Source organism: Gallus gallus, chromosome 5 (assembly GCF_016699485.2).
Source record: "Gallus gallus isolate bGalGal1 chromosome 5, bGalGal1.mat.broiler.GRCg7b, whole genome shotgun sequence".
Taxonomy (NCBI): domain Eukaryota; kingdom Metazoa; phylum Chordata; class Aves; order Galliformes; family Phasianidae; genus Gallus; species Gallus gallus.
Genome location: NC_052536.1, coordinates 50,282,916 through 50,310,603, shown reverse-complemented (window position 1 = coordinate 50,310,603; position 27,688 = coordinate 50,282,916). Strand labels below are relative to the sequence as shown.

At 40.2% G+C, this 27,688-nt stretch overlaps 1 protein-coding gene across 1 annotated transcript in view; it reads right to left on the bottom strand.

Moving 5' to 3' along the window:
* The window catches only part of KIF26A (kinesin family member 26A), a 99,988-nt gene that overhangs the window by 2,638 nt on the left and 69,662 nt on the right, over nucleotides 1-27,688 (bottom strand). Inside the window, exons 6-14 of the mRNA XM_421394.8 lie at nucleotides 25,978-26,161; nucleotides 13,139-13,348; nucleotides 11,245-11,338; nucleotides 10,507-10,769; nucleotides 10,070-10,253; nucleotides 9,625-9,784; nucleotides 7,918-8,080; nucleotides 3,997-7,369; nucleotides 383-573 (exon numbers count right to left, since the gene is read on the bottom strand). Of these exons, the coding sequence (XP_421394.5) occupies nucleotides 383-573; nucleotides 3,997-7,369; nucleotides 7,918-8,080; nucleotides 9,625-9,784; nucleotides 10,070-10,253; nucleotides 10,507-10,769; nucleotides 11,245-11,338; nucleotides 13,139-13,348; nucleotides 25,978-26,161 (4,822 nt within the window). The remainder of the gene's footprint in view (nucleotides 1-382; nucleotides 574-3,996; nucleotides 7,370-7,917; nucleotides 8,081-9,624; nucleotides 9,785-10,069; nucleotides 10,254-10,506; nucleotides 10,770-11,244; nucleotides 11,339-13,138; nucleotides 13,349-25,977; nucleotides 26,162-27,688) is intronic.

Below are 27,688 nucleotides of genomic sequence, written 5' to 3'. Positions count from 1 at the left end.
TGTTTTCCAATTACAAGTAAATTAAACTCAGTGTATTCCTGATTTAATAGAATCCTGTGAGTTACATAAAAAGTTAATGACCCTACAGTTGAGGGAAGCTGTAAGGTTTCATCAGCTAGGCTGAGATTATGAAGTTTTCTCATAATGTATTCATTGGTAACTTTCATTTACATCATCAGTCATGTTAAACACAATTAATTTTAGATAGTAATCACTTTCATTTTCTGTGTTAAGGGTACCTCAACATATGAATTGTAAAATTAATAATTATAGTGCTTTAATTGCAATCAATTTCTCAAACACTGTTCCAGCATTCAAGCAAGGATTCTGCCTGTGTACTGTAATTTAAGTTGTCTACAGTTGTTGTAAAATATGTGCTGACCTCAGTTTCCTCTTGTCTGTGTCGATGTAATCGTTCCACATCATCAATCTCATAAACTTTAATTTCAAATGGCTCCTTTAAAGTGCCTGGCAAAGGTGGTAGATCAACCCATTGGCCAGTGACACTGGGTTTTCTTCCTAAGGAGGCAGCATCTGGCAATGGAGCAGGAATCAGTCTACGACGCTGGAGACCTATAATAACAAAGACAAGTGATCCTCAGATTCCAAGGGGACTAACAGACTGCAGAACATTACTGCAGCCAACTAAAGATCTAGGTTCTCTGAAAACTTAGGAAGAAACGCTTTTCTTGATCTTTTCCTTTTAGTAAATCCCTTCAGGCTGCTGAATGAGTTACTGCCTTGACAAAATATGTTCCTGTTGGTTTGTCAATGGGAGTAACAGCAGTTCCATTCCCAAAGCAGATGTCTGAGAACTTTTTCTTTATTCTCTCCTTGGAAAAATATTTTTCCTGGATTCATTTCTCTTTGGTGGGTTTTAGTGGTATTCATTACCTTGCAATGGAAATGAGACAGAGAGTAATTTCCCACAAATACTGATAATGGCTGACAAGCCTGAGTATCTCCTCCTCCAGTTAAAGCCAAGCAAGGCTAAGATCACTTCAATTCTATTACTTCTTTGCCAGGAGCACACAGCCCCCTCTAGAACAACTACCAGTACTTAAAGGAGGTAAATGTTAGCATTTTCAGTGACACTGTGGGATTAGAAGATGTTTGGCACTTCAGAAGGCAGCAATCAATCAAGTTGCAACTTGTCACGGCTATGCCTATCACTGCCCATTTACACTCATGTCAGAATAGACAAACTTCACAAATTCCTCAACAGCAGGGATTTGTTTTGCTGCAAATAAAGAAGCAAACCACCACACTGATACGATTCCTCAGGACAAGTTTCCTACAGCAGAAACTGACTGGTGTACTTCAAAAATGATAGCACTTTTGTATACAAAAGCTGACACTTTGGTGTCCAGCAGTTTTCACAGTCATGAGTGTCTCTCTCTTCGTTCTCTCAAAGGCAGAACTTTACATTACATATGTCATGAGTGAGTACCTACATATGGCTGGTTAAAACAAGGCTGCAGTCCAGTCCCTAGTTAAATAGAAGGGCTGAAGGCCACTAGAAACAAGCTGAAACATCATGTTAGCAGTAAGTACAAGCACCTCTGGCTGAGTGGTGGCAATAAATTCATTGCTGACAAATCTCCCTCCTTTTATTGAAAACCAGCTCTCAGAGTTGAGTTTTATTACTTTTGGTCTTCTTGCTAAAGGGAGCGTATCAAACAGGCAAGGCAGTGCTGCTCAGAGGAAAGTGCACCTGAGGTATCTACTAGGCTCAAAACCTGTACAGGAAAAATTCAACTTAAGGCTGTCAGGTGAGCCCTGCCACAAAATTCCAGATGAAATGGTGACAGAACCCCAGCAGACACCTTATGAAGCCAATACACCACCAAAGATACCTGATGAGTTGCCTGGTTTACATGTTCTTAAGAAAAACATTCCTTACTCTTAATTGCATCCTTCCTGATTTCTAAGTAACAATAATCACAAAGGGAAAATATTTGGAAAGGGTAAGACTTGATTCTACTTCTCCAACACTTATCATTCTCCCATTCTCAATTTATTTAGCCTGAATCGATGCTATTTGCCCACTGAAACCACACACTCTAACTCTGATCTTGTAACTACATTGGTGAGAGCTGGATCTCCTCTGAAGAAGAGACTGAATAAAAGTAGTAAAACACATATACTAAGCTGACAAACTTCATATCCTTCCACTGAACCAGCCAAGGCCAATGTCATTTCTCTACGGACAAAGTTAAAGGATGAGGGAACAAGGTTTCCAGTGACACCTAAGGGAGTAGGTTCTGTCTACAGGATGGGTTTCCCTTCCAGAGGTTCTGTAAATCCAGAGGCATTTTGCATGACTACAACGTAGTTGGGAGCAATGTAAACATCAAGGATCTTTAACGCTTTGCAAAGATTACAATATATTTTAGGGCAATAACGGGAGTGCATCAAGCATTTTGTCTAAGAAATATTTCATGAAGTTCCCAGGAAACCTCACTTCATGTATAAAACACATTATGGTCTCAAAGTCTGAAGCACTCCAAAAATAATTTACTGATATAGAGCAATTTCAATTGGAAAAAATAAATAGTTTGTCATTTTTAAAGACATTATAAGCATTTCCTGAGGCAAAAACAAATAGAAATCCATCATCAGGTAATGCCTTCTCAATATGTGCACAACTTATACAGCTACTAATATTGATTTGTAGAAAAGGTTTAAGAGGTTGATATGCTATGGAAAGAGAACTGCAGCAAATGCTGCACTGTTTCCAAACTGATTTATCCCCCACTGAATCAACTCAGTTTCTTTGACCAGAAAGTACCATAGATCCACATCCCTTTAACTCATTTGATTTTACTGCCAGAATTGTGCATCATGAATGCCTCTACAGATTGCAAGAATTACCCCCTGCCAACCAAAAACTCAAGATTCAGTGCATCACTGATATCCATTCCTGCTCTATTGCTACCAGTCAGTACACTTAGACTACTGAATAAGCACTTTGGTCTTAAGCTACATGGCACTGATTGTCACTGATTCTTTATGATACATGCCTTCAAGCTAGATGAATAAAAATGACTACTGTAACAGCAGTCACACCAGCCTGATTTTGAAGCTGTCTACAAACCAGGGACACTTAGATGGGCACCACCGTCAAGAGCAACAAGGAAAGGCACTGGAGAGCAGAAAAGAGGACCTGGCACTCATATGCCCACCTCTTCATGGCGCAGTTAGGTGTGTCTGCCTTGGCACAGAATGCAAGTGAGAGCCACCGCTCCTGAGCAACTTCCAAATTGGTTTGCTATTCTTTTTAGAATCCACAGTACCTTCCAAACATTTTTCATGAAACCTCCTCTACAGTGCAACGCAGTAATTTTGCAGTTAGCTGGCAGTATTAGTGCACTCTCTGCCTGCAGGCCCTAATTTTGGATAATCTAATGCACATCCAGCAATCTTCATTAATTCATAAATGCTGTTCTCCACTCCAGACCTATTCCCTTGTTTCCAAACAGAAGTCTCAGCCTACTCCACAGAAATTTCCCATGAGCAGAGCTCCTCCTCTCCTCACTGCCCCTCTCTTGCCCCTTCTTCCCCAGCCTGCACAAAAACACTCTCCATCCTCACAAAAATGCTTTCAATATCATCACTCCTCCCAAATCCATCTGTAACACCCTCTTCATCTGGGCTGTGCTTGCTGCTGACCCTGCTGAGGAAAGAAGGACCCCATCTGCCGGCAGCCACCTGCTGTCTCCTCCCTCACAAGGAGGCTGCCAGCGCCCCAGGGCACCCAGCACCTTCTCCTGCCCTCCCTGCCGCAGCACCTGTGTCACACCTGCAGCTTTGAAGTGAAATAAATGACAAGTTGCTGCTGTCACAGCGATACACGTGCACACATAAGCGCAATGCAGGCAGTTCCCACTTCAAGCTTTCCCCAGCCCACTTCTGTGGGCGGTGCTATGAAAATTCCACACCCGCCAGGATGCAGCAGTGTGTTGGTGGCCTGGCCACCTTCTCTTTACTCCTTACCTGTTGATCGTTTCTTGGGGGACTTGAGGCTCCTCATCCGTCCTGGAGAGGACATCCCACTTTCACTCATGGAGTCGTGTGCAGAAGAGGCACTGCCAGTGGCCTCGCTGTCCCGAATCATACTCTCATAGCCGCTGCTGCCACCGCTGTGGTAAAACAGAGCCGTCCTCCCCATGGCCGGCGGCAGTTCCCCGCTTAGGACACTGCTGTTGTCACTACCATGCCCGCTGCTGTACCGCTGAGGCCGCCGGGGTGCTGTTATCTTGCTGTACGGAGATGGTAGCACTGGGATTGGTGACTTCTCATCACTGAGATTAATGCCACTGTCGTTGCCACTGTCAGAGTCGGTAGAGCCTCGGAAGTGGCCCACCTTGGTAGAGCCACCAGACACCAGCTCGTTCACGCGGCTGTTGGCCGCCCTCATGGCCTGCTTGGTGCCCATTATGGTCCCTCGGCCGGGTTTGCCACCAACAGGCTGCATGGAGCGGGGTGCAGCCTTTCCTCCAGGAGCCATGCCAGAGCTCTTCCCCACCGGCTGTGCCAGGGACTTGACGGAGGAACTGAGAGACTTTGACCCGCTGGCGGAGAGGCCCCGGTTTTTATTCCCGCTGGCTTGGACCTTCTGGTTAGCTGTAGGTTTTGCCTGGCTGTTTTTACCAGGCGCAGGGTTGTTAAAGGACAGTGGTAAAGCTCCACCAGAGGCAACAGGAGGAACACCCAGCCTAGGGACAGAGCGTCCTGCCCGGACGTTACCAGTGCTCCCATTTTCCCTCACCAAGTTTGCTTTGGATCCAACTGATGTCAGGCTGTCACACCTCTCCAGAGACATGTGGCTCCCATAGCGGTGCACGGCTTCACTCTTTGATGCCTTCGCCTTCAAGCTTGATGTCATCTTAGGCAAAGAGTGATCACCTTTCAGGTTCATTCTACTGCTGGCACTTTCACTGAAGTAAGACCCAGCTTTCAACCGCAAATCCAGTTCATCTTCAGCCTTTGGTGTGGAAGCTCTGGCAAACTCTAGGCTGGAGGCTTTTCCCCCACCATTTCCCAGAGCAACAGGTTTCTGTTCCAGGCTTGATTTGCGCACAGGAGGTGTTGGAGGCATTGGCCCGCCTGGCCTGGGCAACATGCTTGACTTCTGCGGCATGCTCTTCTTTCCCAGTGAAGATTTCAAGCTGCCAGTGGCCATAGGAGTATCCGAATTCCCTCTGGTGATGGCCTCTGACAAAGTACTGTTATTAGCATGCGATACTGGCATCACTCCCAACGTGGTGGCCCCTCTCTTCAGCTGTGGCATCTTCATCACAGCTTCTGACTTCTTTGCAGCTCCACTGGAGGATTTGCAGGCCATTTCACAACCATCCACAACCCTCTGCGAACAAGCAAGCATAGTTTGTGACTTCATTGGCCCAGATGATATGCCAAAATACTGGGCAGCTTTTCCTGGCTGCTTGTCAGTACCAAATGCATGAGATTTTGGAGACAGCAATGCATCTGTGGGTTTTGTTTCCAGCTGATTATCTGTGCGCAGCAGCCAGGGATCTTCAAATACACCATGTGGATTCTGCAGGTCTTTATAGCTGATGACAGTATTATTGTGGATTGGAGACGAGGTAGTTTTTGTTTTCCTAGGAAGACTAGAATGTATTGTTTCTATTACAGGCGTATCACGAGAATTACATTTTATTTTTACAGGCTGATCAGAGACACAAAAAGCACTTTTAATCTGAGATGCTTTGGTAGTTTCAGAGGTTTGAGGGCTTTTGCCAAATCCCGAGGACAGCTTGCTAGAACTCATGCTCTCACTGTCCAGTTCAGAGAAGCAAAATCCACTGTCATTCAGAGCGCTTTTCAAAGGGACAGATAAATTGGGTGAATCCAAGTTGAAGGGATCCTCAGACTTGCTACAGCTGTAAGATGTCTGAGCTACAAAACTGTCACTTGACTGAGCTCCATCACTCTCAATTGTACAAATGCTGACTTCACTGAGCCACGAACTGATGGAGGAACGTCTGCTGCTGGTAAAGGGATCCTTAGCAAAGGGCACAACAATATCAATATTTACACCAGTAGAAGTTTCCTGTGAGGTATAAGCATCAAACTCATCGTTTATACTGCTGATAATACTAACTGGCCTTGAACCCGATGCAAGAGCCTGAAGGGAGCAGTCGCTGTTAAAGCTAATGATACTGGAAGGTCTTCCATTATCCATAATGCCACTGATGGACAGTTCTTCCACCACAGTGAAAACAAGCTCATCCTCTCCATTCAGCTCAACAGGCTGCTGTAAAGTCACTGTAGTGGTTAGTATATCTCGATCAAAACATTTACCTCTGAACGCTGATCGGAAGCTGTGTACCTCTATAGCACCCGACTGACTCTGGCCATTGCTACCAACCAGAAATGTGCTTCCTACAGAGTTTTGCTCAGGTTTGTTTGCCATCTGCTTGCTCATTCCCACAGGAGGAGTCCGAACTGCATTGCTATTGTCCAGCTCCAAACTCTGAGCTTTGGAACTTGGCACCTGCTCTTTCTGCTGTGGAGGTGGGGGTGCTGGGCTTGGCAAGGGCCTCTTCACATAAAAAGACTTTTCTTTAATGACACATTCAGCAGTGGCTTTATTCTGCTCTGGGTTCTTTGAAGGGCTACACCTCGACAACTGCAGGGAATTGGTGATTGTCTCTCTCTCCCCATCCAGTACTTTGCTGTCAGTGCTGCTCTGTGGCACAGAAAGCTCTGATTTCAAGTGAGGTGTGCTCTTTTCATGACAATTACCATTGCCACCCCTTGGTGCAACAGCCTGGAAAGGAATATTATGCCCTTTTTTTGGAGATGCAGTTTCTTGTGAAACTGGTTTCTTAAATCCTCCAGAAGGAGAAGAAAGTTTTTCCTTTATCAGTTTAGACTGTGTGCTTTCTGTACCTCCGGGCACTGGACTACAATTGGATGTAACAGAGGTCTCTCCACAAGCGTATCTGATAGGTTCCTCACTTCCATCAATGCACTCTAACCTTTCTTGCAGTTCAGCAAAAGTGTTGCATTTAAAATGGTCCTTGTCAGAACTCCTACCGCTAGCAGAATTGTCTTTACTTCTCTTCTTGTTCAGGGATGGGATTATGGGAACAAACTCCGGAGGACCTTCATTATCTGTCAATTCCCTGTCCGACAAAGCTGCACCATTGGGACCAACATAGATGACAGTATCACAAGACTGTTCACTGCTAGAGGAATAATCAGGATCACTAGATATACTCAGGACAGGAAGGTCAGGGTCAAGGGCAACAGTTCGTGGGTGGAATGGTCGAAGATGGGGGGGTCTTCGGACATGTCCTTCTTCACATGAACTCTCTCCTCCAGATGAGCTGGATGCGTACTACAAATGATCAACGGGGAAAGAGTTATTAAAATGAATTGATATATGTGTATATGTATGTGCGTGTAATTGATAAAAAGTGCAGGTTTTGCAATATACTCTGCACTCTGTATACTATCACATCTACATCTAGTGCAGAAATATTACTGTGTGAATTAAAATAACAAGGTCACACTACACAAATTTTACTGGAGTCATAAATCACACCTTTTCAGACAGTTTACATTAAATACTATACATTCTTCTCGTCCTCAACAGTTTTACTGTTTCTTTCTTATTGGTTTTCAATTAACACAAATTGAAGCCTGAGATAGTTTCACATACAAGCAAATAAGGGATTCACATTTGGAACAAAAAGAAAAGGAATTTCAGGATTAAGAATTGGGGGCGGGAGGATGGCTTGATGCCAAGTCATTTGTCAGTTCCCCTCTTGAGCTTTTATGCATTTTGTATTACTTCTTAAGGCTCAGAAATCCCATATTCCCCCACCAAGAGGTTAGAAAAACTCATTTTCAAATGAATTAATTGTGGCTTGCTTGTGTACCAACCTTAGATTTCTTCTTTCTCATTCGGTGGATTCGTGATGAAAGCTGAATGGTGGTGAGGGTTTCTGCATAATTCGCTGGGGAGTCAGAAATATGCGCAATCATAGTAGTTCTGCAGTTGATGTTCCCAAGTGATTCCCTCAACAACATTGTCAACTTGTTGTCTCTGCGTAACAAATGAGAATGTTAATACAGCTTAAAGAAATCACAATCTTGCAGATTTTTACACCACCAGTTTTTTTTTATTCTCAAAGGACATATGCATTTATGGTACATATTGATCAGAAACTATTCCTATTATTTGCCTATACTCAAAATGTGTCAAATTGTACACATACAAATATACCAAAATTTGGACAATTTGTGTTGTTTTTTTTTTTTCTTTTACAGTATAATTCATTTTGTTTGTTATGTAACACAGCTGTAAAATGATTGATAACTAGTTATCTCACACTTAGCTCACACTCCTCAAGAAGCTCACGATCGCATTATTTTTATCCACGAAGACTTTGCATCTCGATCTAACCTTTGTGAGCTATGGGCATATAACTTTGGTAAGAAAAAGGCAACAGAAATGGTATGAAAATCCTAGAAAAATAACAACACTAGGTATCAGAAATATATTATTATTGTCACCCTAGCTAATCTAGTTCCTATTCTGCTTTGCTGTGACATGGCAAATGGGAAGGTATAATTCTTTCTGAAAGTATTCCTTCAGAAGGTGATGCAATTATTAGCTATGGAGAGCAAAGCTGACAAGATAGCTAACATTCTGTTCTCCACAGGTCTCCAACACATCTACCCAAGGCTCCTTGGAGGCTGTTTCCTATCACCACTCTAAGCTGGCCCGAAGTGTAGGAATTACTATCATGTCTATACTCACAAAATCGTAGTAGGTGCCTTTCCCTATTCTAACCCATTCATCCTGTACTCCATCCACAAACCTATCGACTAGCCTGAGGAAATTACCTACTTTCAGTCTAATACAGAAAGAAGGAACACCTGTTTGCGATGCAACACTAGATAAATAAGTGAAATGACATGATTAATAATGAAGTCATGAAATTATAAAGACAAGCAGAAATTAAACTTAAGGGCAGAAGGCCAACTTCTGGCAGGAGTGTTTACACTGTGAATGTTGTCTGTAGGCTGGGCTCCCCACAGATGTGTTTGGCATAACATTATCATCAAGCATACTCTAACAAATGTTCCCTTCTGCTAAACAATCATGAAACATGGTCACCTTTTCTCATTGTTTGTTTGGTTTTTTTTTAATTGAAAAAATTAGAATTTACCACTAAAAATAGTATAGTGAAATAAAACCCCTTGATCACCATATTTTATAAATATTCTAGAATTTTCTGAAATTTCAAAACAGTTTCTAAATTTTGAAAAGGAAACAGAAGAGAAAAAAAAAGATCTTTGCCATTCCTCCTGCATTCTTCAACAATCGAACTCTCTTCAACATACACATTTCACCCTAATTAAGCATATACCAGTACCCATACCATTTCTGGTCACTCAAGTAAGAATGTCATGTTGGTAGATGAACACATGTATGTATCTAATACGTAAGTGATATAAAGACACATCCCTCTCTGACAGAACTTCCTTTGATTTCATCTTAGGCAGAGTAAATTGCTTATGCAATTCATTGTTCAGGTAACACCAGCCACAAATTTAAGCTAATGCATGCAATAATTGACTTACTTATATGGCACGTGTTTAGCACCATTAATTAAGGCCAAAATTACATTGCCCAAGGCAGAGAGAGACAAACACAGAGAGCCTCCTCCATCTCGGCTCTTGCTCAGCACTTTTTCACAGCTCCCTAGATCAATGAGATGCAAACGGCTGCGTCCTCCAGACACTAAAACAGAAAGGGAAAAACAGTTGTATGTCATGTGCTTGTATGGGCTACAGCCAGACTGGGTATTCAAAACTTATTCAAATGAAGAAAATAATGAAAACAGCATAGACTAATGACCAAATTAAATATTAATAGCAAGGAAAAGCAGATATTAGCCACAGATACTGAAGTTATAGGTGGACTGGGTTGAGGGTTCACTTCACTTTTTCAAATTTACTGCAAATTATTGTTAAGCCAACCCAAACCCAAGTCATTTTAAAATTAAAAATATGTGAAGATTCATACTTCCTCCTTTGCCACTCTTCTCCATGCGATACTGATATATGTGAAGAGTAAAGAGCATGTGTGAATTCCTCCTATCTTCTTCCTCACATTCAGGTTTGCTGGTACTTCTGGCAGCAATTGCAGCATCAAGGAAAAAGGCAGCCTTCTCTGCTGTTGGGGCCCTTAGCTCACTTTGGTTTTGAAGCTGGAATACAAACAATAAAATGTCTCATTAGCACAGGAGCTTTTATTTTTTTTTCTTTCTGAACTAGCTAAATCTCTTGAGAACTAAAAGAAACAAATATGTACATCATGAGAGCTTGACGACTTAACAGATTAAAAGCAATATTTTTTTTTTAAACCATCTTAAAAGTTGTCATAATTGCTGTCAGATGAAAGAAAATAAGAAGTGGAAGAAATTCAGATTCAGAAAATCTATGTTGCAATATCCATTATACCTGGGTTCCACATATTGGATCTTCTCTTAGATAAACCCCGGGAGACTGGCCATCCTGAAGGCTGCCAGTGGCTACTTCAGCTAACAAATCCTTAAGGTTTTCATCTTTGCCACTGATCTCCACAGCAGATACTCTAATAGAGAAACGAGTCCCAGTTTTCTCTTTACGTTCATTGATTAATTTGAAGAGCCAAGAAATTGCACAGGGGATGATACCAAGGCTTTGTGTGGAACTATCTTTCCCAATCATCGTAAAAGATTTTCCTAGAATGAAAAGACAAACGTGAACTTAATTCACCTTTCTTGTAAAAGACAGTTTCTCTACATATCACCGTTGTACATTATATGCAAACGCCATGCGCTACACAGATAACGGAGAATAACAGATGCGAAAAATGGCAAGTATTTAATTATTAATTCATTACTATTTATTCAATTAGTTTTGCCATTTTTGTAACTCTGACCTACAGCAAATTAGATTTTAAAAACATCTCTGATCTTTTGATTTCCAGCACAATGCACCTATACGTAAACTCACTCTTGAATCTGATGTTACATTTTACCTTTTCAAATTAAAGCTTACAATCCCAGTGTAGAAATAAACCATGATAAGTTTGCAAAGCTAATTAAAAAGAAATTCTAATCTATTCATATACTCCAGGTTTATTGTTCCAGGAGCTGACAGCATGTAATTACCAGACTGACATAGTAATTAACTGTAACGAATTTGGGAGCTCACCAAGCTTGACATGACCAAAGCAAAATATGCAACCATCTGCACCATTCACAACAGACTGGATTACTTCTGCTACTGTTCCAGAGCATACCTCCGCCTGCAAGAAAGATTGGAGACAAATAAGTAGAAGAGAATATACTGCTATGTTTTTCACTACTCTTCTGTATGAAATGACTCAATATTTTTATATTCTCCCCGTTTTTATGGCATCAATCCTATTATTTCAGTAACTATGCTATCTTTAAAAAAAAAAAAAACCTGCTACTACAGCCTAAAATAGTTTTCAATTCTATTAAACCAATTTTCTTGGAATATTGATTCTATGACTAATGTACCAAACTGAATGCTATCCAACCAGGCTTCCTGCTGGTATAATAGCTTTGCCAAGGCTATTCAGCAATAGTAGCAACTCCACTGAAATTAAGCTACTCAGGAGTGCTCACAGGAATTAAAAAGACATTCATACTGGAGAAAATGCATTAAGATCCCTGAATAAGATTTCATAGCATCACATTTTCCTTTTCCAGGGAAAAGAGTATCATCAATAACTTGCTAAAATACCTGAGTGTACTAAAACCTGTTTATCCACATCAGTGAAGGTTTCAAACATACAACATGATGATGTATTAGGTACAGCAACTGTGTGGGGCGGTGGAGGCAGGAAAAGGTTTAAATATGTAACTACAGTGAAATGATAAAGCTGTTTGTAGGTTCTTGGCAGTAAGCTTGCCTCGAGGAATGATGCCTGCCAGAAACACTACAAATAGTCCACTACGAGCACCTGAAAGTGCCTAGCCCAAACTAGGGGGCAGTGATTCACAGGGCTTGTGTCAAAACCAGCACAGCAGCTGGCTGTGATCAGCCACCCTGCATGAAGGGCTGGCCATGGGAGTTTCAGCATCTGTAAGAAAAAGCCATTTCCAGTTCTAGACCAACGTTGACATAATGGTTGCAAATCTCTGCACAAAGACACCATTTGGGTTTATGCAGATTCTCAATACCAGACTACCGGTGTAGTTACCATTGCATTAGGAATGGATCTGTGTGGGATGCATTCTCCATCCTTAGTGCTGGCTAGAACTTAGATCTCATCTCATATTTTTGTATCTCTACTTTGGAACCCAAAAAGTAAATAAAATCCTAGGAGAAGATATGAGTGTAAGATTCTGAGCTACATCTCAATATCTTTTCTCAACATTAATGTATCTTTACTACCTTTAACATTTTGTTTTTTATTTTATTTCAGTAAAATCTAACCTTAATAAGAACTTCCTGAAAACAAAAGTCCTGTCAAATACCCACCATGCAATCTTCATATCAGATTTGGTGCCTGAGACTACTACTGTAGAAATACAGCCTTTTGCAGGGCATGAGAGGCACACACAATCAGCACCACCATCAAGATAAAATACTTGGTCAAAAACGTAGAATAAGCAAACTGGAAAAGGTGATGAAAACATAAAAGCTCCCTAACTACTTCAGCATAGCAGTACCATGGGGTTAGCTGTATCTCTTCTTGTAACAGCAGCATTTAGCACTTAACATTAACTTTAAGTACATGCTCATTACCCACTGAAAGCAGTGGGGAAGGAGATTCTGTGACATCAAAAGGGTTAAAACTTAACTGGATAGAAAAGTGAACTTCAAATTGGCCGTTTCTTTCACTAACAAAAGAAAACACACAAAGATAATTCAGTCAACAAATCTATTTGCTTTTATTTTACATCTTAGCTAAACTGAAAACCTCTGTCTATGAATTACTGTTGTGTGTGGCATTTTTTTCAAGCTTTAGACAACTCATTCAAATAAAATTTCCCAGAAACAGAAAGTACTCTAATACTCTAAAGGCAAATCAAATGCAAAATACTCAGGAGATTTATGCAAGTGACTTGAGTACCTGTGAAGCATCCTGGGGAAAAACTGCATCAAAGGCAAACATCTTCGGGACAGCAACAACACCTCTTCTGTGACCTCCATTGGAAGGCCCACTTGCCGCTGGATCATAAAGTGTGATTTGTTTTTTTCGAGGATCTACCTTGAGGAAGGACATGGATTCGGATGTTTCATGTGCTCCTTGAGAGGGACAAATCCTTACCATCACTTTCACCTGCAAATATTCAGAAGAAAGTGACAACTTTATTTGCAAGCTGGAGATAAACACGTGCATAGCATTCCTCCCTAATACGCTCCCCCTCCCAAGACACGATCATTTGTATTACTTAGGTGTGTCAGGACAACCGTGGGACAAAACCAGAGCCAGATTTTTCATGCTGGTTTCCACCTGGGGGTTTTCACTAAATAGCTTTCAAAGGTGCACTTTGTCCCTTCTGTTGACTCTTCCAGCTTCAACGTTTCAATTTCCAAATGTCTGATCTGCAGGTACAGTCCACTGTAGGTGTAATAGCATGCCTAAAGAAAACAAAACTCTGGTCTCCTAGCTTCTATGTGCTTAATGTGACCAAAAGTACAACCTGAACCATTCCAAAAATCCATGTGAATAATGCAAAGCTGAGAGAGCTAGCACATTCAAGCTGAACTAAATCTGGAAAGTTTCAACTTCTTTTTCACATTACTGTAATAAACAGGTGCCTCTCTTATAGCTTTCCCAGGCAGACACCTTTGTGCTATTATTGCTAGGCAGCTTGGTGGTTAGCTGAAGATTTAATGGCAGTCACAAAGAAGGGAAGGAAAAAAAAACAAACATCAGAAGCTTGAAAATAAACTACTCACAAAGTACATTTTTACTCCTACATATGGCATTATAAGGCAGCACTTTCAGACATGTTGGCTGTGATTTTCCAAGCAGCTCGTGGGAGCCAAGTGACCCAGTCTCACTGAAGTTCAGCAAAGGCTGCACACCTGCTTCTTCTAGGCTTCCTGGAAGTCATACTCTTATTTTGAAAAGCCACGAAATACTGCCTCACACCTATTTACAACCATTTATCCTTACAAAATGCTCCTAGGTCAGAAGCAGTGTATTTTACACACCTGGCACTGCAGTAGATGACTATTACAGGAGCAGCGTCACTCAGCTGATGAACAATTCTGCACTGCCCAGCAGATCAAACCTAAAGGAAAGCTATTCTTGGCCAGAGTAACTCTCCCTGGCCAATATAAAAAGCTTCAAAAACAAGATGAACAACAGTATTACACACTCTTCTAGCTAACAAATGGCTTCCCCAGCAGCAGTGGGACACCTCATTTTGCTGGGTGAAGAGCCTCCACAGCTGTAATGCACCACAGCCAGCCAAGCTGGAACAATCCACACCTGCATTCTCCAAAGCACCCATCGGGACCTGCACGTTCCATAATGCAACTACTGACCCAAACAAAATACCCACTCCTCCATCTATAGCACTTGCATTCAGTTTGGATGGAGAGTGAGAGATAGCAACCTCTCTACTGCAAATCTACCAGATGACCCTTCCAAATAGAGAGCACAGAGTCATTTGCTGATTTCATACTCAGCTCCAGCTCCATGCTGGATGTTGCATCAGAAGATGGGTTGGAAAGCATGCATCTCCAATAAAGAAAGAGCCTCCTTTCAGTAACTTGCTTTTGCTAAATTTAACCTTAAAACTGTCAGAGCAATTTGGGTCTAAGAACCTGAGAATATTCTAAGTCATGAGAGTACTAATTTCATTAAAATGGTGTGCTTTTATACTACTGCCACATTCTCTTTGTCTTCACAAAAAAAAAAAAAAAGAAAAAAAAATGCAGTTTGAAGTCATCACCTCCCCATCAGTCCTGCACCCTAAACAATAATGGCAAAGGAAGACCTGAAGTTGACAACACACTTCGGCATAGCATGGTTGGGAAATGTTGGCCCCGCAAGCACTGCAAGGAACATACCCAAGAGCAGGCTGAGCCATCCTCTAGGTCTGCCACTCATACCTGACAAGGTGAGAAGGTAACAGCATATATCCCTGGCACCTGGTGCACACAAGTGAAATACAGTGCCCAGACCAGGATGAGTCACAATGGACAGGTGAGTGCAGCACTAAGCACTGTACAAACCATCCCTGCCTTTATCAAGGACAGCTAATTTGATGATTTTCATCTCATTCCTTAACTGTTCCATTTCTCCAGCTCACAAGTATTCTCAGAAAGCAGCTATAAAAGCTTTTTACCCCCAACATTTTTTTTCTAACAAAGAGTTTAAGAAACAATTGATCCCTCCAGTAAGCACTGCAAGAGGCTCCACCAAAGGCAGCAGCAAATTCTTCCACCTATTCACTCAAGCAATCCCCCTCTCCTTTTCCTTCCACTTTTACACTGTTGTGAATATGAAAATACTGTCCCTTTTATACTGATATAAATATAAAAATGCAGTGCCAGAAAATAATTGAACCTCAGAACAAATGAAACAACTGTTTCAAAAGCAAAGTGCATCAGAGGTGACAGACTCAAGGCTGCTTCCCTATAAAAGCTCCATGAAGGCAGTTTTGTGTATTAGCCTCTTAGTTCAACCTTGACATGCAACTGAAACACCCAGAAAACAACCACCCTAAAGAAAAAGAAAAATACATACACATGTATGTTTTTAAAGACCCAAAAAGCAAGTTTCCTCCATCAGAGTGTTGCTCCCTCTAATAAAAAGATGGCTTCAGTCCCCGAAAAACTGTGTGTCAAATCAGCTTTTTGAGACCAGCAGAAAGGTACCAAAATCTCTTCCCATAATGGATCAGATTCCAACTCATAACAACCTTCAACGGTCATATTCATCTTTACAGTGAAAGCTTCCAAGAGAAATGTAACTAGAGAGCACGGGGGCAACATCTGCATTGCACTCAAATGTGGGGTTTTTTTTTTGTTTTGTTTTTTTGTGTTTTTTTTTTGCTTATGAAATTAACAACAAGAATTAAATGCAATAAGATTAATTTCAGGCTCACTCAGGATTACATCCTTTGTTGGCAGATGTTCAGCAGTATGGCCACTTCTGATGCGGAGATCCAACTGCAGCAGTACCAGCTGCTGGTAACACTCGCATGAAGCAAAGAAACCACAAGAGGAGGAATTTAAAGAACAAATGAAGAAACAGAAAATTAAGACAAGTTGGAAAGAAAAAAAAAAGAGGAGAGCTAAAAGTAATGCCAACACAGAAGGGAGCGCACATACACACACACACGGAGAGAGAGAGAAAACAAAGAAAGGAAAAGCAATAAGCAATACAAATAAGGTGATCCCAGAAGAGTCATCTCAGGCTGTGATCATCTCTGCCTTGGCCACTTTTAGATTCAATAAGGAGAGCTAAGATGGCAAATGCTTCCTGCGACAAGGATGAACCTCCGTGATATAAATGGGAATTCTTAGTAACCTGTTGCATTGTTCTTTTCTGTCTTTCTTCTTCAACGTCACACAAATATGCAGAATAAGAAAATGAATTACAGGTAAAAGTTTATAATCATAAAGGATGCTGTTTAGAGACTCAGTAATTAACTGACTCTAATCCTGTGGGTTCTGTACACTGGGATTAACACCCAATTGGACTTTCCAAACTTATGTTTCCACAGGAACTAGAAGGTGAGCAGAATTGCTGAAGGAAATCTTATTAAAATCGAAAGTGTTTGGGAAAAGAATCATAGAATCGCTAAGGTTGGAAAAGACCCATGGGATCATCCAGTCCAACCATTCGCCCTTCACCAATGGTTCTCACTAAATCATGTCCCTCAACACAACATCCAAACACTCTTTGAACTGAATATGCTGCCGAAGGATAAAGAAATAAATGAGCACAGAATTTGGAAAAGTCCTGGGAACGGGTGGCATAAGGTCACAAGTCCACCCCCTCAACACAACTATGGGTATAATGTAAACTGTCACTGGCAAGAATGGGAGAAAGATTCATAACAATCAAGGGGTTTTTTATTATTTTTTTTTATTGAATTTATCTTCCTACATTGGAAGTTAGTGCTCTGAAAGCACACACCTGCAAACCAGAATCCCCTCTCTCCAGACATGGGGAAAACCCAGTAGATGGACACTGAAGCATAAAAACAAACATCATAACACTGTTTCATGCACATATAAATAATTTTAAGTGAGACAAGTTGGCAAAAGGCAGATTTATGAAGAAGAAAAAACCTCATTTGCAGTGTTAGAAATGGAGAAAAAAAAAACCCTTATGTGAGGTACAATGGCTATGACTGAGACCCAAATAGTTTTAGAAACATCTGATGAGACCACTAGAGAATCACAGATCCTGTTAAAGACTCAAATATCAATAACCTGTGGGAGCCTTAAGCCAAAGCTCTGGACTTCGACATTTTTTACCATTTTGAAAGTTAAATATAGATGCACATTTAACAGTTCTGACCTAAACACTGAATCTCCTCAGAAATGGAGGAACATACAATCCTGGCTGGCACCACCCTTTCTCCTCTTACAGGCCATCACTACTGTCTACCCCATTTCACACCTAATGGTCACCAGGAGAGACCTTTTGCCCCCTTCCCATGTTCCCATGCTGAGACCTCCAAGAGCACCAGCCCCACACATCCTCTTCATGTGGGCTGGTGACCTCCAGACTTCCCTTCACATAATGTACCAGATGGAGTTAAGAGAGCAGGATGAAGGAGTGACAGCAACCTTACCAACAGGCTGCCTGCAGGACAGGTCAAGATAGTGCAAAACATCAAGAATATGTCAGTGTCAAAAAGCAGGTTTGGAAAAAGCAAAAGACAGGCCAAAAAACTGTGAAAACCAAATTTCAAGGCAACTCTCTGACAGCAAGGCATGAATGTGAGACTGATGGCCAGAGACAAGCTAGCAGTCTTTCCTAATACATCCCATATATTTTGGATATGCTGTACTGAATGGAGATTCAGCAAAGCCATGCATCAGTGAACATGAAACTCCTCAAAGACCAGTGAGGCAAGCGTCATCTCAGAAGAAATCATATAAGAGGCTGATTTTTTTAAGAGAAAAGAGCCAGTGATAGCAGAGAGAATGACACAAACCTACACAATTTTAGACAGAAACAGCCAAGACACTGAGACAGTCAGGTTCACATTGATTATTACCCTGTAATCAAGAAAGATGGAAGGGCTATCAACATTGATACCAGAGAAAGGGAAAGGACTATCACACTTGAAACAAAGAAACAGAGTATTTTGATTCCATCCCTAATACTACCATAGACTCCTACAATATTATTTCAGAGGATGTTTACAAAAAAAATGGCATATATCATCAAGTTGATCTCTCATCTTTCAGTGAAGCAAAGGATGCCAAATAATCTACAGAGTTTAATTTGGGGCAGACATGTAGGCAGAAAAAACTCTACTAATCCACCAAGTAATTACCATAGTCCATGGCATTCTGAATGCTGAGGAAATTAAGACCCTGACCCAGCCAAGTATGTTAACAGAAGCATAACTGTAACATATGGTGCTTCCTTTGGAATCAATGGATGTGCAGCATTCGTGTGTTTATGGTGATGCTTTGTTAGCATTTGATGCTTATACAGTTAAGTTTCAAATCAAACAGAACAAGGAGGAAAAAAAAAACAGAAGGAATGTATTAAAAGCATGTAAGATTTTAAAATACATGGGCTCAAGCCTTGTTTTTTTTTCTCTTTTTTTCTTGCTAAAATAAGCTCTCTGACTTTATCTATCTGTAATTTGGGAAAGTGCTGGCACCATACTGGAATCCATTCTAAAAATGCTGATTGTATTCTACATTGCAACAGTATCATAATCCCTAAATGAACAAGCAATTTGGTCTTTAGCAATAAATGCCATTATATCAGATTTGAATGGACACTAAATATTCCCTGGAAACACACATCTTTGACAGGCATCACACAGCCAGGAAGTTAATCTTGTCCAATGTTCCCAAAATGGCGTATAACAGCAGGTTAATTAAATAACTATGTTTAGACATCATCCACCATTCTGAATTAAGATTTCTCAGCAAGAAATTACAAAGAATTCACATTCAGTTGAATAAAGGCCATTTTCCAATGAAATCTCTTGTTTCTCCACTACAGTCTAAATCAAATTAGAAAAGTCTTAGCTCAGAGCCAATATTTTTCATGGATTTAATTGTAACTGACAGATATATAACCCTTGCTAAATTGGTAGTTCTTACAAGCCTTTCACATACTGCCACTACCAATGGATGGCAAATTTATATGCAAAATTGCTATGCTAGCATAGACCATTTAGCTCCATTGGGAGAACCTTTAAAAAAAAAATCACATCTGTATTGTACTCTATTAAAGAAGAATTGATTCTCCACTCCCAGGAGACATTAAAAAAATTATTTTATTTTTAAAAGGTAAAAACAAAATAGAAGAAATTGTGTATTTTAATCTAATCTTTGACGTTTTTGTTGGAGTAGTTCAGTGCATGTCAGCAGGGAGGTACGTACTTTTTACTACATAGGGCTACATGTGTGGATTGAAGAGTACTTAGTATGATATGTGATTTATATCAGAAATAACACTCTAGTCATTAGGAAACAAGCAGCAATAAAGATGACAAAATTAAGTACCTATTTGTTATCCGTCATCAAACCATCGTAAGAACCAGTGAATGGGACATACAGCACACTTAAGAAGACCCTGCATGATCAGTAAATCATATTAGCAGTACATAAGCTTTGGCTTGGTAAAGCATAAAAGAAAGTAGATGTCTAAAACACATAAATGGAGACCAATATGTCAGACATGTCTGTTGGACAGGTACATACAATTCAGGTTGTCTATAAATGCTCCCCTTCTATTGTCTCACATAGGAGGCTTCTGTCATTCTAACATAAAAAAAGAAAGGATCCTTGAAAGAGACAAGCACTTAAAGTTGCTGTTATAAGTGATGCGGTATTATAAAGAATGAGCTGAATAGAACTCCAGAAAAAAACATTTTGCATGAAAAAGGTTTCCTACCATGCTAAAGAAAAATAGCAAATTAGAATGCTACACAGCAGCCACTGTAAAAAGGATGTCTTTTTTAATACCACAATATGATAAATTACCTTAAGTAGCACATTAATGTCAGAAATCGAGCACAATCTAACTTCTTTCCAGTGACAATATTAAATGGCTTTCAGACGTCTTTCCTACTATTCTGACATTAAATTTAATAACACCCAGAGAGACCACAAAAATGATTCAGTTACAAGAATCATAGTGTATTGGATCATTGCCTTTTAAGTAGGATTCAGCTAAACGATTCGGACTCTGATGTTTTTGGCACGTTCAAGTGAAAGGCATGAAATTTGTATTGCAACATCCATTGGTAAGGAGCAAAATTCCTTTTATATTTAGCTTAAATCGATAATGGGATTTTCCTTTGCGCATGGGAGTTTGATAATTGTTGATCATATAAAACACATCTCAGACAGACTTACAACTCCAGATTATTATTTTATTTTCTTTTTAAACTTTTTACCGCTTGCTGTTCCTGAATACTGAAAACCCTTTCAGTAACCTTTTGCACTCTTAGCAAAGAAAAGCAAGCATAAGGCATAATTAAAGATTTGTATCACAGGATAAATCCACACACTTCCACTGAATTTATGATAATAGATAATCTGGTATTCGTGAAATGTAAAAAAAGTTAATAAGATATTTACTACCAACCTTCCAAGGCATTACTTGAAACAATGAATTATAAACAGAAATTGCAAAACATACATACACATAGGACCTCTGCTGTAGTGAATCACTAACATATTCAACCTCTGGGAAGGCCATATAGTTACATTTCACTGCAGTAGAACTGCATGATATGCATGGAGATGATGATATTAGATAAGAACAAATTTAAACCTTGGGTTCACACGATCAGTAATTGAGTTCAAGTGCAAGAACTGGACATACAGTCTTTTCACATCCCTGCCCCTTCCAGCAGTTCTGACAGTACATAGTTACAGTCTTTGCTGAGCTGATGCTCAGTTCAGTGAGTTCCTTAGATTCAACTGCCCTCAACCCCAGACTAGAATAACTCTTACTCATTTGTTCAACTTTGAAACCAACTGAAAAGGACTTAATGCATAGGGAATCTCTCCACTGAACCTGTGCTTTGTCTATAGCAAAATTTATTTGACAGGATAAGCAAATATTCACGGTAGGGCAGCTCTGAAAGTGAAAATCAAATAAGGAACTTAAAATTCCAGGTACAGATGCTAACGTTTGTTGAGGCCTTTTATTTTCTCCAGAGGTTTAGGTCCAGGCCTGTGCTGGTAGCAAAGCACACCGTTACTGTTTCTGCATGCAGTGGTCTTAGATGCAGCAACAGGAACAGCTCACCTCTGATAGGGTGCTTTAGAGATGCATGCAGGGGGAGTAGGGAAAATCATCATGTTTTCTTAGTTCTTACCATCCGTTATTAAATTTCTTATAAGTTAATATACCAAGGAAGAAAATCATTAAAGAAAAACAGTGAGTGGTTGTTCAAATGTGATGAGCATGAAGAGGATCATGTATTTATATCATACTTTCAGAGACCCCCTTACAACCAAAGATGCTTATTCTTGCCTCCTGAACAGTCAGTACAGCATTTCTACAGAAGCTCAAATTCACGATAACAAAAATAATGCTGTAGCTTCCATGATGGCTGGTGAAACATGTTACAGTCACGACTGATTTATTTACAATTAAGCATTTGTGCATCCAGAGTTAGAGCTACTTTTTCCTATATACATTTCCTTGTGTTAGTTAATATTTAAAGTTCATCTGCCTCTTTATCCTCTCAATAATCTCAGCATGATGAGATCTTTCCGCAAGTTCTCACAGTCAGTTGTAGCTTTGGCTAGCCTGAATAGGTAGCTTCACCACCTTACACAAATCATTAAGGAAGACAGCAAACAGCATGGACTTCCATTTCACACCATGGTTAACTTTGCTCCAGTGCTGAATCTAACCTTTTGTTTCCTATCAACTATTAAGCCACTAGAGAATACATTATAGCTTAGGGTTTTCTGAGAAATCTAGGTCAGGGCACTTGTCAAAAGCTTTTTCAAAACCCAAATACACTCAGTCAACCAGATCACCCCATTCAAATGCTTGCTGACTCTTCTGTAGAGCTCTAACATACGTGTTCTGCCCATAAAAGCCCCATCAACTAGTCTCTACTATATTATATTAATCCCTCCTTGCTAATTTTGAACTTTATTATTGTTTCAAAACTTTGCCTGGTTGCCTAGCCTGAGAATCAAGGCTTGCTATGCTTCCAGGTTCCCTTTGGAGCCCATTTTTCTCTTCTACCTCCAAAGTGACATCGTATTTTCTACACACTCTTCCTATGTATCTTGTAAATGCACAGCATTGAATATCAGATAAGAGATAATCTTGAACAATGATGGATGGAGTATTTAAAAATGACTGCAGGTGGGGAAATATAGAAAGCCAATCATAATGGACATTGTTAAATGCTTCAACATTGACTTGAACAAGTACTTTGCTCTAAGCTTTGAAGAGAATTACAACAGAAATGAGACTACCTAGCATGTGTCAGAACAGATTAACAGTTACTCTGTGCAGGATCATGGCCTTGTTCACTAGCTCCCTCTTAATATAAATGGTATTTCCCCATAGTTGATGTATCATTCACCACTTCAACTTTTTACAAAGGGAGCTACGCTGCACCCATTCATCAATCACAGACACTTGATGGGTTTCCAGTTTATTTCTACATTTTTCATTCTCATGTAATGTATACATTGCTCCTTAAATGTTATCTCTTCAGCCCCTCACAATACGAAAAGTTGTATTGCTGTACGGTATCCTGTCATATTCTGAAAGAAGCCATGTGATGAGAGGGATGTTAAAACTTGTCAAGGTATCTGTGCCTAAAAGAACCAGCCCCTTGAAAAGAGTAATGACTGGTCCTCAAGGGGTCATTCTCAGGTTAGTACGGTTAAGTAATGCAGCCATCAATACTGCTGCATTCTCACCTACACAGCAGATGCCAGCAAGAAAGCAGTCCTCCACATCAAAAATAACCATGAAAGACAAAACAGCAGCATGCAGGGAGGTGAAAAAGGAAAACATTGCCTCAACAGCTGCCTAACCCACTGTAATTGCACAGTAATAACAGGGCCAGGCACACTGCTGACCTGGGAACAATCACACAAACCAAAGAAAAAGCCAGCCACAGCCACGGCTGCTGCAGTAGGAAAAACTGACTCCAGAATCCAGCATTGCTTCTATCCATGTGTTATCTCGTACTTACTATTGGACAGGCTGCAAGAAAAGTGTGAGGAAAGAGACTAACAGGAGGAGTGTAAAAGCTGTTAGAAGAGGAGGAACCAAAACTTAACAGAATCACAGCACATCTGCCAGCATTTACCAATTGCTCTCTCAGTTGCAGTGATACTTAAAGTGAGGAAGAATGGTAGTTACTTTATTGTTATCATTAGCATAAGGAGATACTAGGCTGGATAAATCTTGACTAGCAGAAACTGGTTAAGGGGAAAATAGAACAGAGAATGTAACCACTCCAACAGTGAACTAGATATTACCAAAAGCAACTTGGCATTGCTCAGAGAAGATGAAACTCACTATTCAGGGCTAAAGAAATAAATTCTACATAGAACTGAAATTTTTCTTAGACCATAACATCTGAGAATTAGAATAAACAATATTTCATTTTTGGTGGGTTTACTTCTTTGTTTTGTTTCTGTTTTTACACAAAAAAAATACACTGTTGAGTTATAATTCACAAAGTTGCAAAAAAATGAATGGGTTTAAAATGTATTGCACATTTTAAACCATGGGTTAGAGAAGATGCCTTATTACCTCATTTTTTTGAGGAGCTTTAAAACTAGGAAATAGCACACCCCATCACCATTTTGATACTCTTCAGTCTTAACTCACGTATGAATGATGCTATTAGCAGAGAGTTCTGTTCCCAGCACAGCACAAGGGCTTTCCAGATGTTGGTCAAGTACATGACGAAAAGTCCACAGCTGAAGTCTTGGGCCCAAGCAAACAGTACTTTCAATAATATTTTCGCAACTGAGACAACTGAGGGTCAAACACCAGTTTGTTGATGCATAAAATCTCAGAATTCTTTAGTGCAATCTGCCAGACAAGACAGAAATACAAGCCACACTGCCAGCATGCTCGCGCTCTCTCTCTCTCTCTCTCTATATATATATACATGCATGCCCTGGATCATGTGGTCTATCTAGTCTATCTAACTTTTCTATCAGTTAAATATCTATATTCCATTCTTGAGAAGCTCACGCAGTTTAGCAGGTGGGCAAAGCCCTGGTCTGTGGGTTGGTGCAAGGTCCCGCTTTGATCTGCTGCATACTGGTAACCCTTTGAAAGATGTTTTCTCTGCTCCCTGATTAAAAAGGTTGGTAGACCACATGACCTAAGGCATGATTTCCTACCATCTGGGATCGTTCACTTGATGTTTAGACTTTGCTGATCTGTCTGAAGACGTCAGCTAAACCAGAGTTTTCTGCAAGGCACAAGTCATGCTGATAAGCTCCACTGACCACCCTCAAAGTGTAAGAGAAAGGCTTCACACAGCTGTAGGCGTGCGAGTGTGGTGAGGTACAGAGACAGTTCTTTGAGCTGTCAGCACAGGGAGATGTAAGCACACTTTAAAGGTCTTCCCAAGCCCAAGAGCCTCAGAAATGCAATGCTCCACATCACTCCTCATGCCACAACTAAGTGCTAAGCCTCAGGGAAAATAGGCAGGCTCTAATGGGCTCTGCTAAAACATAAGCATAGAATGGATGTTCCTTGACAAACTCTTCTTCCACCTCAGAATCTCTACTGTGTAATGTTTGCTGCATTCCACCATTTAATACTGCATCAGTTTTCTAACACATTTTTAAAATAGGAGCAGAAACCACATTTTCATATACACGTTTCCACCTGCTTAAAGATAACCCCAATTACTGCTTTGTTTTCTATTTATCACAAACTCACCAGCTTAAGAGAATACAGAGTATTCTCTGAGAGTAGCAGCATGTCAGTTATAAGAATTTAGGCTGACAATCTCTTTATATACTGATTTCTATGGTTAGTCAAGGTGCACATTTGAGCTTCCTTATGCACATTAAGTACTTCAATTCTATCTTCAAACACCAATCGCTTGTAACTTATGTAAATAAGTATTCAGACTGTCATGTAGGTGATTAAACTGTTATAAATATGAATAAAGCTCTAAGTAATTAGGTTGTATTTTAATTAATTTTAAATAAAATTAGCACAAATTTTACAGTTTGAAAGGTGCTAGATTTCCCAAGCCGGAGACACATCTATTTCTCTCTAGCCATTTGATCTCCACAGAATTACTCCTGGTTTACACTGACATGTGAAGCAGAGGAAAACCAAGCACCCATGGCTATCTCCTTTACTCACTGCAAACAGACAGCATCAGCGGCTGAGCCTTGCTGGTAACAAGGAGACTGCTTCTGTCAAAGCTAACACCTGTATGCACACTGATTTGGAACCAAAGAAATCAAAAGAAATTCTGTCTCTTGTTTTAAGAGAGGAAAGGGAAAAATAACCTTTGTCAGTATTGTTGTCAGTGATGTTGACTGGTTTCAGCATAGCCAAAATTTATGCTCTGAGCCTGCTCTGAGGCTGCAAACATTTTCCAAAGTCAACAAGTGGTAACAGCTCTCAGGCATATTCAGACAGGCGGGTGTACCTCTCTCATCCAAGACCATTCCCTTGAGCCTATCCAATCGTGTCCTAGGCTGAAAGCTTCCAGCCCCATTACAATTGATCTGGACACCTATTTTAAAAAAATTGAAATCCAAAGTTACCTTTCCAATGCCAGGGTTGTCCTTGATTTTGGACACAGCTCTCAGAAGGCATGGTGGTGCTGGGGGAGGACAGAGCTGCAGGATGCCACTAAAGTTAGTAGCATAAATAGAGAAGTCGTGTGTGTGTGGCAGAGGTGGATGGTATTTCTTTCTCTTCGAAGACAGGTTAAGCTTCTGTGCTGCTCTGTATAAAAGTAATAGCAAGAAAGGACAATGTTACTAGGTGTTAATGGCAATCTTGACCAGACAAACAGATGTTCATTGTCATCACTGCCTCTTTTAACAAATCAAGTCATTGCATTCTAATCTGATTCAATAAGGACAAAACATCAGGGGACTAATAAAAGGAAATATGGGTAGAAAAAATATGAGTGAAGTATTCAGTTAATTTCTCCCTCAACAGAATTTCAATTATAACATAACTTTCCTCTCCTCCCTCCAGCAGCTTGACAGCTGAACCCTAAAATGCTAAAATCTCACTGATGTAATAAAAAGTTGAAATAATCCCCTTGTCACTGTAAGGACCAGATGGACTTTGCTGGTGATAACATTATGGAAGCAATGCTTTGTACAGTACAAGTTACTCAAGACAGAGAATGACACTTCAAGTCAGCTAAGCCTAGATCCTATCTTGTTGGCTGCACTGAAAATCCTCAGATAACGGAAAATTTCCTTCAAGAAAGATTGGTTTCTTCCTCCTCAATTCCATTCTTCTACATTAAAAGGGAAAGCTATTAGAGAGACATGCTTTAATGTTTAAAATGATAATGATCCTGCTTTTGAAATGCAGAATTTCAAAACATAAAAGAGGAAGGAAAAATTAAAACATAAAATTAAAATTCTAACATTTTTCTTTGTGATTAAGAATAGCAACAAAATCAGTTTTCACACTATTCCCCACCAGCAACACCAAACAGCATAGGAAAAAAAAAAAAAACAAATCCAGAAACTCAACTCTACATCAAAACCCGCGTGGGGAAAAACATCGTACAGAGTTATGTAGAACATGTATCTGCAGAAGGGAGTACACAGAAGCTAACTGGCTGTGAGGGTAAAATCTCAGCTTTGCCAAAGCCAAGAAGCATTTCACCACTTGAACGTGTGTGATGAACCTTAAGACTGTCTGTAGATAGACAGCCTTCAGGTGCATATCATAAATGAATCCAACATGCTATCTTTTATCATAACTTTGAATGACTGTTAAGCCTGCAAAGGCACAAAGTGTTACACTACCAGTATCTGTGGGTGATCTGAGACCATGCTACTGACAGTACTTCTGTTGCTACTTCAGTACAACTGTTGGTAGCAGTTGGTACTGATACCAACAGTTCTTCCAGGGTTAGCAAAGCAGTATTCTGATGCATGTTTGTGATACAAAGGCCTGTCACTTTGGGTAAATTAGTTTACAAGTATATGACCACAAGAAGTCCTCTTATACTACTTTATATTTTCATCATGACTTTCAGGCCAGGATCTCAAAGTACTTTCCCGTGAGAATGAGATGGCATCAATATCTCTGAAGTATTATAAGCAACAGGCACATGGAAGAACTAAGGAAGTGCTATGCTGTCATCCTTAACTCAAGGTAAAACTAGACCTCTAACTTTTCCATGAATCTAGTAACGATTCAGCCTCAGGTTCCATCATCTTAGTAAACTGATCTGTGAAGGAAATTCTTCCTTTGCTTCTATTTACAGTAGGTCAGGAGCGA